This window comes from Armigeres subalbatus, chromosome 2 (assembly GCF_024139115.2).
Source record: "Armigeres subalbatus isolate Guangzhou_Male chromosome 2, GZ_Asu_2, whole genome shotgun sequence".
Lineage (NCBI taxonomy): Eukaryota > Metazoa > Arthropoda > Insecta > Diptera > Culicidae > Armigeres > Armigeres subalbatus.
This window is the reverse complement of record NC_085140.1, coordinates 441,337,020-441,348,756: the sequence shown is the minus strand read 5'-3', so window position 1 is coordinate 441,348,756 and position 11,737 is coordinate 441,337,020. Positions and strand designations below refer to the sequence as shown.

Here is an 11,737-nt window from a genome sequence, read left to right as displayed (position 1 = left end):
TCTTTTATGAATGAATTATGCAGTTTTATTTTTCCAGATTAGGATTTAAAAAGTCCAACTTTCACTGTTTTCTTAGTGGAACATTGCTGATTTCTTTATCTGATACTGATTTTTGTTAATTGAAATATGTTTTAATTTCCACAAAAGCAAAAGTGGTCTTGATATTAGTAATTACCTTGTGACATCATTCGTTTGAGTTGCATGAAAAATGCACCGAACTGCTGGCTTTTATTATTATTCATCCGGTGATACAGCATGCGTGCAAGGAGACACGAGCACCCGACACATCGACATGCACAGAACGGTGGATTATGTTCGTTCGTTCCACAGTAGCAGAGCAGAGCAGAATACGGTTCTATATTGGGACCGCTTCTATTCCATTCTATGCTTTGCGTTCCGGTACTGGTTGCAGAGACCACCGCATATTCCATAAACAACGTTCTCAGCTTGTCCCACATCTCACCGAATCCGGGAATGGTGTAATGCTCGGCCGGTTCCTCGGATGATTGTATTTGTGCCGCCGAGGGTTCTAGAGCCAGATGGCCATTGCGGAGCAGCCGCAGTAGGCACTGTTTTGTTTACGGATGAAATTTTAGTCTTCTGTAGAAGGAAGGTGCGATGTTGGGAGTGCAATGTCTACCGGTGGAGGTAATTTGTGTTGATTTTAGATTAAATTATCAATGAAAAGTTATTCGGATTTGTTATTTGCTCTCGCAGGTTCTTTGTAGCATATTTGACAAACTGTCGGAATGGGAGAGAAGACCCCTGCATTTGGTGTGTCGGAAATGGTGCGCGATTCTGGCAGCTAAGCATTTCGTGGGTAGGCGCTCGCTTAAACTCAATGCTGACAATTTAGACCTGTTCGAGAACTGTGATAAATTTTCCTGCATTTGCATTCGCGATAACGAATCTAGTCCGAAATCTGTGAACCGAAGGTGTTTTCTAACGGCACTGCAAAGAGTTCTGTTTCGCGGTGAAGTAAACGATCAGCTCGAAGATCTAACGCTCAAAGAGGCTCAAAGTGATTTGTTGCAGGAATTGTTTGGGGGCAATGGTGAAGTGTGTCGATTACCGAATTTAAGAAGTCTGACCATCCGATGCTTCGAGTACTGTGATGTGTCTCTGATAAGAGCTTGGAACATTTCGAAGCACTTGACCAAGTTGCACATTACCGTGAGTAAAGCTGAGGAGCTTCGCTTGATACAAAGTGTCGCTGAGCAGCTCGAAGAGCTGTTTGTGGAATCAAACAAGTTACAGCTGATGCTTGAATGTTGCAATGTCTCTGAGTTTGAGAAACTACGAACCCTTAAATTGAAGTCGGATTCGTTTTTTCCTGAACGCTTCTCGTGTACCAGCGACATAGGAGAAAACTTTGGTAGAACTTTGAGCCGGTTGAGGAATCTAGTGATAGGATTTAGACATAATGATTTTTCGCTCGGGTATGCGCCAATGCTACGGCATTGTCGGAAACTGCAAACCCTTTCTATTCTCGGGGCAGATTTGTGTATTGAGGCGTGTAATTCCATTTCAAATTTACATTGTTTGAGGGTAAGTTTTACGAACGACGATTTCGAGAAATCAAAGGCAATTAAATTAAAATAATTATCACCAGAAATTGGAGTTGTTGCTGCGTATCGAAAAGGGAGCTGGATTACGGCCATGGAATCATCAGAATCTGGAAGTTCTTCATACCTACGTTGAGAATTTGGCTCCATTAGGAAACAACTTACCAGCACTAACTTCTATTCGGATCTCTAACCATACCATCAGGGAGGGCCGATTTAGTGTTCGACCTGTGGAAAGAGCCTATGTGAGTGCTATTCTCATATAAAATGTTTTTGTTGCACAAAATTTTGGTTTTCATTTATTATTTTTAAGAAATAGTTGGAAAGTATTTTTTATAAATATTGGTTAAGTAAAATAATATTTGATCGTAGTTATACTTGCAATAGCTATTTAATATTCTCAAATATTTGTATTCTAGTTGCAGCGATATTTCAGCCACTTTGAATCCATCACAAAGCTATTTCTGTACGACGTTTATCTTGAAGAGGACCTTCTATACCAGTTTCCAAATTTGTTGGCAATGAAAGAAATAATACTTCGCTGCGTTAGAACGGTATTATTCCAATTTGATTTTCCAATACAAAACATAAACTTCATATTTGCATTTCCATTCGATCAGAGCTCTCTGGTTCTGGACATCATTCACCAGCGTGCGCCGCGGGTCTGCAAGGTCTACTTCTGGGACTGCTGTTTCCTGGTAAGCCCCCGAGCAAAAATTCCATCTTTCGAAGCCCTGGGCCGTCTACTGCCGAGGGTTTGTATTTCACATTCCAGCAGCAAGATCATCGCCGTAGATTATGGGCAGATTTTGTCCTGATGACTGCATTCTCCACTGCCGGTGAATCTCTTTTTGTCTTTCGTCTGGTTTGGCAATAAATTTATCTGATATTTTAGCCGATAATCGATCTTAATGCGAACTTCGGGACAAAAACTCGACATTGTACAGTTATTCATCCAGATCCGAAAGCCGTCAAAACTGCTACCGTTTGGAGGCAAATTGCTCTCCAATGTTGAAAATTACTGATTATTGCATATTGATTAGAGGCCTCCGGTTATCGAGCGTTATGAAAAAGTGGGAAGATATCGGCCGGTAGCATTATCGAAAAATTAGAAAATCAATCAGGAGATACGGGGAAGGCGTGTTGCATTTGATTGAAACTAATTTGAATATTTATTAGCTGCTGAGGCAAAAGATCCGAAATTATTTAGAGATAACTATTCAGAACAGTAGCAAGGTGGGTTTTGAATATTCAGCAATTTGGCAACACTGCTCACAATCATCGAAGTGATCTGATAAGAGAGCCGTAAAACAGTGTTCGAAAACTGGACTCTTCCGAACCAGGCAAAAAAAACATCAACTCTAAAGCTTCCAAGTTACGCACGCTATGCTAATAAATACCCAACTTGGAAACTCGCCGCGTTGATCCAACGTTTCGGAGATCACTCCGCTGCCTTTGGTCGCTGGCAGACAACGTGATTGATATACATATGCATAAATCATTTTGGCTCTGTTGCAACCTCTTTCTCTTCTTTCCCTCGGACGTTATCGCGCAGACGAATGCCAAAATTAGTATTGAGCAAAAAAAAGGGAACGATCAAGTTTAAATCGATTCGGGCTGGACTAGGTTTGGTTATTCAAATTGAATGAGGAAGCTTTTGATTAGAAGAAAATGAGTTTGCGCACGGCATCAAAGTTTGCCAGACAGGCTTCTCTCAAAAATTGATACACTTCGAACCGAAAGGATAATGAAAAGAAATCAGTAGCTACCACCTCGATATAGCATTGGGAAAGCATAAGAAGTAAATCGATTTCAGCGAATTGATTCGTTCTAGCTATAATATGTTTTTTAATGTTTCGTTGGGTATTAAAATTGTTTCTGGTGTTGATTATTCATGATATCATAGAATCCGTTGTGCTACCTTTTCTATTTAAGCTGAAATTTTGGAAGCGATTATGATTACCGATAACCAACAACTAAATATGAATCGATTACGGACTGTTTATACAAAAGTAGTTCAGAATTCATCGATCCATCCAAACCGCCCAATTCTAATCCAACCCAAGCGAGGTTGTACAACGTTGCAACGTAATGCAGTTCGCAAATTGTTTCGATGAATATGTCAGCCGCGCGATGCAGAGAATCCTCCAATAATGGGGTTTTCTGCGCGTCTCGGATCAGGCAATCATCGGCACAGAAGCAGACAAGTACCTACTCGACCGATCATAACAATTTCCTGCGTCTGGACCGTGACTGGGCCACGGCGGAGGAAGAGATTGATGTACATAAGTCAGTACACGGGCTGGCGTAAACGGCTCGAAAATGTGTCCTTCAGTGTCGTCTCCATCACCATCATTAACGGTCGAGTCGAAAATCGTTTGCAACGGGGAGAGCCTCGAAAACGAAACGACTGGGTAAATAGGTGGGTCCACCTTATAGGGTTGAGTCGACGCTACGTAGCACGGTAGCGATTTCAAATTATCGCTGAAGAGTGTATGCCCATGCCTCCTTAAACAGTTGTTGAGCGTCTCAATGGCAATTTTTCATCCCGGCTATCATCATCGGTGGAACAGTGAGTGATTGGAGCCGGCAGGTTGGTGGACAGATCATGTTCCGATTCTCGTAAACGCTAATAGTGTGCGGTTCTCTGTATGATTTATTTCTAGATTTGATTCGGAAATGAAAAATAGTGAAATTTTTTAGTTTGCCGTACAATAATGTAGCTCTAAAAATATTCAAACTCTGTTTTCCTATTCTTGAGGTGCTTTCATTAGGATGTAATAGGTACGGGTTTTTTTTCTGGGGTACTGGGGTTACAAAGTACACAATCATTAGATATAGATGAAATCTACAAGTGCGATCAAAACAAAGTCGAAATGTCAGCTCACACTGACGAGATATGATAAACAGAACTGTACGGCAATTAAAATAATGCGCCGGCGGAAGAGACTATTTTCAGTCGGCGGAGAAAATCGGCGTGAACTAATTTAACGAAAGGCGGAAAGCACGTGAGGCGTAACATGAAAGGCAGAATGAACGAAAGGCGGAACGATACAAAAGGCAGAAACATGAAAGGCGGAATCACAAAAGGTAGAATTGCATTTGGCTGTTTTAACGGACATTTTGACGTGTGAAGCATACCATTCTGAAGGTAACTGATATCGAATCTTTATACGGTCTCTGAGAATTTTTTTGGTTTGAAATTTCTATCGGTTAAGTAACACAGAGTGCCTAGCAAATAAAGAAAGGATTAAAAAAAAAAAAAACACTATCCAACAGGCACAAGAAGGCGAGGTGCACAGCTAGTTAGAGTCCCATTTATGTCATGCATTAAAACAATGTTAAAATGGACCTACAATTAAGTCTAATTAATTTCTCCGAGAATTCTTTTAAGAATTTCTTCCAAGATTTTCCTGAACATATCTCCAGAAATTACTCCGGAATTTTTTCCAGAAATTTTCCCGGAATATAATCTAGGAATTTGTAAAAAAATAACACTTGATATGCTATGCTATGGAAACTTTCCGAGAAATTTATTTAGAAGCTCCAGCAGAAATTCCTTCGAATATTCTCTCATTAATTCACGTACGACTTTGAAGGTTGCAACTGTATCAGGATGACAAATAGCTTACCAAACTACAGGTGGACTCATCTTCTCATACCGAGAGTCTTGACGCTTCGATAGACCCCGTGGGGAAAATATTTTTTGCGTAAGCAGTTCCTTTCAGGCCACGGATGGTTTAAATGGTACATGCATAGGTTTAGTTTCACGGCATCCCGGTATGCTAGCCCAGACACGACCAAAATGGCAGAGCACGTTCTGTTCGGGTGTCCCCTCTTCGATACACCAGGCGAACTACTGGATGTATGCTGCGAGGACCCCACGTTTGTGAGTTTTTTTATGCACCGAAGACGACCTCACTGTTAAGGTCGAAATACGTATCTGTCAAGGTACAATCAAGGGGTGGACTTTTTGTTAAGAAAATTATTTTAAGCTTTTAAGGTCAACACGGTCCGTGAGTTTCAGTTGATAAAATCGGAACAGTGACAAAATCGGAATAATTTTCTTAGACGATTTTTTAAGCTAGAATTTTAGTAAAAATGATTTATTGCTGGTAAAATGTGAGATTTTCAGGTTCTAACATTTTTAAATGCTAAAGGACTGTCCATAAACCACGTGAACATGATAGGTGGTGGCAAGGGTTTGTGAAAAGACATCTATGTCCTATAGGAAATATATATTTATCATCAATGGTGACTGGTTGAGGTTCCTGACAAGTAAAGAGTGCATCAAGGGAACGTCCATAAATGATGTTACGAAAAATTTACCATTGTCAATCCCTCCTCCATTAATTGTCCCACTTTTTGTATGAAATTTCATATAAATTGATATGAGTAGTCATACTTTTAGAAACCTTCTCTTCTCCGCGTGACGTAATTTATGAACGTTTCCTAAGATAAGGTGGCATCCGTTGATAACATAACAATAAATTTGAAAATATTTAAGCTCCTTAACCCTTTCGGGACGGATGGGTCATGAATGCCCAGCGCTTGAGATTGTCTGTGAAAAACTACCGAAGAGAGCTAGGTCCCCAGTTTCTTCAGCAAAAATGTTCATCAGGATGTCGGCTACCCAGGAAAAATATTGGAGGTCAAGTTTGACTATACCCTGAAGACCTAGATATCCAAAACCTTGGAAAGATTTTGCTTCTGACAGCTTGCAGATGAATCTGAAATATTTGGATCCTAAACAACATTGTTTAATAAATCTGAACACTCAATCAAGTTTAGTCATCTTGATCTTTGAGACAGTGATCAGTTTTCTGAAATACGAGATGCTCAAGGTTCTCCAAAACGTCTTCGAATTCAGCTTACGGTATCTACCAAATCAACCAAGGCTTATGCAAAGTCATCATCATCGTCATATACCCAATCCAATAGGCACATGCGCATCATTTAAATCCAGTTTTCTCAATGATGGTCAAGGTATTCCAAAGCGTTCCCAAGTTCAACCCAAAGTATCTACCGGACAACCAAGGCTTCATGCAATGTCCTCAACATCGATATGTACCCAACATGGTTCAATAAGCATGTGCGCACCATGCAAACTCAATTCTCTTAAATTTGAGATGTTCAAGGTACTCCAAAACATTCTCGAGTTCAGCTCAAGGTATCTATCTACCAGGTCAATCAATCAAAGTTTTTGCAATGTCTTTGGCATAAACTTAATATAAGCGGGCTTGGTAGTCATATGGCTACTGCTTCTGCCTCATACGCAGGAGGTCGTGGGTTCAATCCCAGATCCGTTCCATTCTCCTACTTTGTATCTTTCTCTTTATTTCTCATGTTCTAGCAATCGCTAGAACTGGAAATGGACTTCCATACCGTTTCCATTTCTATTCCTATACCTTCAACTTGAATATTCTAGCAGTAATCTGCTAGAATTGGAAATAAACTATAAAGCTCGTTTCCTACATCCAATTAGAAATTCCATCAGTTACTTTCTCCTATCTATCACATTGGCAGCTCGTTAACCAAGACGGACCTCTGCCTCTCGAACCTAACCAAAAAATTCCAACAAATTCCGCATGAACTCGTGGCAAGTGCAGAGGTATATTCGGCTTGTAGTGGGCGAGTGATTGCATCATCATTTCCTACCCCTTCCCTACATTGACTTGCATTCTGACGTTGCAGGCGCCAGTATGACGTAGCAAATGAGATCACCAGTACTTGCACATTGAAGAGTGTGCTAGTCCCAAGCAAACATCTGTTGGTTCCCTGTGCAAGAACAGCTGATCTGGTCATAATGGAGTAGCAACTACAAGCAGTCAATCAAGCTCAAGCTCAAGCTGTCTTCGGCATAAACTTAATATATCCAATAGGAATAATGTAAACACAGTTTTCTGGAATACGAGGTGTTCACGGTTAGATCCGGTCCGGTCTAGAATATTATCGTTGGGGAAACATTCTAGATTCCCTGGGCATAGCGTTCCCTTTCTACTTGGCTCACAAGATACATACTCCTGCAATGGTCGGCATAGAAAAGCTTTCAATTAATAACTGAGGAAATGCTAATAGAATACGTTGAAATAGTTGAAAAGCCGGCCAAGTTCCAGTTGGAATGAAGAGCCATAGCAAAAAGAAGAAGAAGAAGAAGAAGAAGAAGATGGGTCATCCAAAATGATCTTGAGTTAAGATCAAGATATCTATTAGATGCACAATAACTAAGGAGGTGTTTGTGTCGAGCAATTTAGCTGCGGACTTTTTTTGTTGAGGCGTATAATGGACATGGATGATTACATAAAACAATACGACTTCCAGAATATTTTAGCCAACCGTAAACCCGAACAGAGGAAAATAGCTCAATAATATCCAATCTTGATAAGATAGCAAAATGAGATATGGACATGATTGATATAAGAGATAAAAGATCAGGCGACAATATCAAAAATTTTCACTGAAATATCATGAGGAAATCATGATATGTTATTTGTAAGAAGTGATCAATATCAAGTGCTATTGGCTTGTTCTTATCCATAGCACATTTTGATATTTAAATGATATTTCAGTGCAAATTTTTGATATTGTTGCTTGTTCTTTTATCTCTTATATCAATCAAGTCCATATCATGTTATGTTATGCTGTTCATGGCTTCTGCCCGGGAAGGCTTGCAATGGCTATAACAAGTGATGATTGAAGTCATATAAGCTAAATGGTTTCGCTAGGGTATCATATCTAACATCATTCATAAATTGGATCATTGGATAGGTCAAAGCCGTTTTGAAAATTCGGTAGTGAAATGATCTGAGATCCATGAAGTTTTGAAGAGATGTAATAAAGTCGGTATTGAGATGTGTAACATAAATTCTTGGAAAATTGTTCGAAAAGACTATCAAAGTATAACCGTGAAAATATTTTTGAATGGCATCATTTGTTCCAACGATTCGATATCGAGTCTTAGAACATCAACTCATGGAGGGTCCACTGTAGCTTGTAAAAGAATTAAATGATATCCTACCAGCTCGATGGAACTGTTGAAATGTTTGTGATGTTATGCACGGATATATCATGTAGGACTTGGTTAAACGTGTAGATCACATGTTTGGAACTCCAGGACATTTTAGAGAATAGAAAAGACCTGTAGTAGCTTGTAAAAGTAATAAGTACCATTCTATCGGGTCGACGGACCTGCTGGGATGTTTAGCGATACACAGGTACATCTTTCAGGACGTGGTTGAGCAACTAGGACGTTTTGAACAACCGAAAAGGCCTGTAGTAGCTTGTAATAATAATGAGTGAAATACTATCTGCTAAATGGATCTGCTGGGATGTTCAACGATGCATGGATACATCGTCCAGGGCTTGGTTGATCGGGTAGATCACATGTTCTGAACTGATTTGAAATCAAGGATGTTTTGGAGAAACTAAAAGGCCTATAGTTGCGTGTAAAAGTAATGAGTGAGATCTTATCGGCTCAATGTACCTGCTAATACAGTGAACTCTCCCTTACTCGATATTGAAGGGACCATCGAGTTAGGGAGGTATCGAGATAGGGATTTTTTTAGAACTTCTCAACCCTTTACATCGTATGTACAAAAATGTGTGTATCTAAATATTAGTAGTTGATTTGCGTTATAAAACCTCATTACTGTATATTCTGTCCCATTACTTATGGGACGCGCCGATTGATTTTTTTTTGTATTTTTCGTATATCCATTTGGCACGGCAAATGCTGGGTAAAGCGTACCATTGGTACTTCGCGTACCTGAAGGAATAAAATAGACCCCATCTCGCGGTCCTTAGCCTCTTACCCAGCAACTCCTATCCCTACCTCCCCGCGGTGCTGGCCGGGATACGAGCAACCTTAGGGAAGATCGGGTAACCAACCCCGGTGGGAACTATGGTCGTATGCTGGGGGGGTTGCTCCTCTCCGGAGGTGCAAATCTTATTGAGCGTCTGTTCTCCATGTCAGGATCGGCTCACAACAGCGTCTGTTCTTCATGTTCTCCATGGCTGATCATCGTCCGAGTGCCAGCGAGGTACTCTAAGTAAAACTGTGTACCATGGTCCACTGGGAATAAGGAGGAATGGTCCTCCGGAAATTTATGGGGTTTGCAGACAGGCCCTGCAAGCCAGCCTTTAAAAAATCATAAGCAACGAACAATCAACAAGAGAGTACGGACCGGAACCATCGGCGAAGACCACTGCGACGAAAAGGGACTAGCGATTGGAAACTCGGTTCGTGGAACTGCAAATCTCGCAACTTCATCAGGGAGCACACGCATACTCGCCGATGTGCTCAAGGACCGTGGATTCGGCATCGTAGCGCTGCAGGAGGTTTGTTGGAAGGGATCAATGGTGCGAACGTTTAGAGGTAATCATACCATCTACCAGAGCTGCGGCAGCACACACGAGCTGGGAACAGCTTTCATAGTGATGGGCGACATGCAAAGGCGCGTGATCGGGTGGTGGCCGATCAACGAGAGAATGTGCAGGTTGAGGATCAAAGGCCGGTTCTTCAACTTCAGCATAATCAACGTCCATAGCCCACACTCCGGAAGCACTGATGATGATAAGGACGCATTCTACGCGCAGCTGGAACGTGAGTACGACAGCTGCCCAAGCCACGACGTCAAAATCATCATAGGAGATTTGAACGCTCAGGTTGGCCAAGAGGAGGAGTTTAGACCGACTATTGGAAAGTTCAGCGCTCACCGGCTGACGAACGAAAACGGCCTACGACTAATTGATTTCGCCGCCTCCAAGAATATGGCCATTCGCAGCACCTACTTCCAACACAGCCTCCCGTATCGGTACACCTGGAGATCGCCACTGCAGACAGAATCACAAATCGACCACGTTCTGATTGATGGACGGCACTTCTCCGACATTATCGACGTCAGGACTTATCGTGGCGCTAACATCGACTCTGACCACTATCTGGTGATGGTTAAACTGCGCCCAAAACTATCCGTCATCAACAATGTTCGGTACCGACGACCGCCGCGGTACGACCTAGAGCGACTGAAGCAACCTGATGTCGCCACTGCATACGCGCAGCATCTCGAGGCAGCGTTGCCGGAAGAGGGTGAGCTCGATGGGGCCCCTCTTGAGGACTGCTGGAATACAGTCAAAGCAGCCATTAACGACGCAGCGGAGAACAACGTCGGGTATATGGGTCGAAGTCGACGGAACGATTGGTTCGACGAAGAGTGCAGACAGATTCTGGAGGAGAAGGACGCAGCGCGGGCGGTCGCGCTGCAGCAAGGTACCCGGCAGAACGTGGAACGTTATAGACGGAAGCGGAGACAACAGACCCGCCTTTTTCAGGAGAAGAAACGCCGCCTGGAAGAAGCGGAGTGCGAGGAGATGGAACAGCTGTGCCGTTCTCAAGATACACGCAAGTTCTATCAGAAGCTCAACGCATCCCGCAAAGGCTTCGTGCCGCGAGCCGAAATGTGCCGGGATAAGGATGGGAGCATCTTGACGGACGAACGTGTGGTGATCGAAAGGTGGAAGCAGCACTACGAGGAACATCTGAATGGCGCTGAGAGTACAGGCAATGAAAGTCAAGGCAGCGGAGAAGATGACTACGTCAGTTCAGCGGACGATGGAAGCCAACCAGCCCCCACCTTGAGGGAAGTTAAGGATGCCATTCAACAGCTAAAGACCAATAAAGCAGCTGGTAAGGATGGTATCGGAGCTGAGCTCATCAAGATGGGCCGGAAAAGCTGGCCACTTGCCTGCACAAACTGATAGTCAGAATCTGGGAAAACGAACAGCTACCGGAGGAGTGGAAGGAAGGGGTTATATGCCCCATCTACAAGAAAGGTGACAAACTGGAGTGTGAGAACTTTCGAGCGATCACCATCCTTAATGCCGCCTACAAAGTGATATCCCAGATCATCTTCCGTCGTCTGTCACCATTAGTGAACGAATTCGTGGGAAGTTATCAAGCCGGCTTCGTTGACGGCCGCTCGACAACGGACCAGATCTTTACTGTACGGCAAATCCTTCAAAATGCCGTGAATACCAGGTCCCAACGCACCATCTGTTCGTTGATTTCAAGGCGGCATACGACAGTATAGACCGCGTAGAGCTATGGAAAATTATGGACGAGAACAGCTTCCTGGAAAGCTTACCAGACTGATCAAAGCAACGGTGGATGGTGT

General features: G+C 42.5%; 1 protein-coding gene across 1 annotated transcript; it reads left to right on the top strand.

The window, feature by feature from the left end:
• The first annotated feature begins 496 nt into the window (after nt 1-496).
• On the top strand, nt 497-2,497 carry LOC134218108 (uncharacterized). Its single transcript, XM_062696977.1, has 5 exons — nt 497-648; nt 718-1,548; nt 1,613-1,810; nt 1,985-2,119; nt 2,186-2,497. The coding sequence occupies exons 1-5, from the start codon at nt 619-621 to the stop codon at nt 2,381-2,383; spliced, it is 1,392 nt and encodes a 463-aa protein (XP_062552961.1). The 5' UTR covers nt 497-618; the 3' UTR covers nt 2,384-2,497.
• Nucleotides 2,498-11,737: the final 9,240 nt, after the last annotated feature.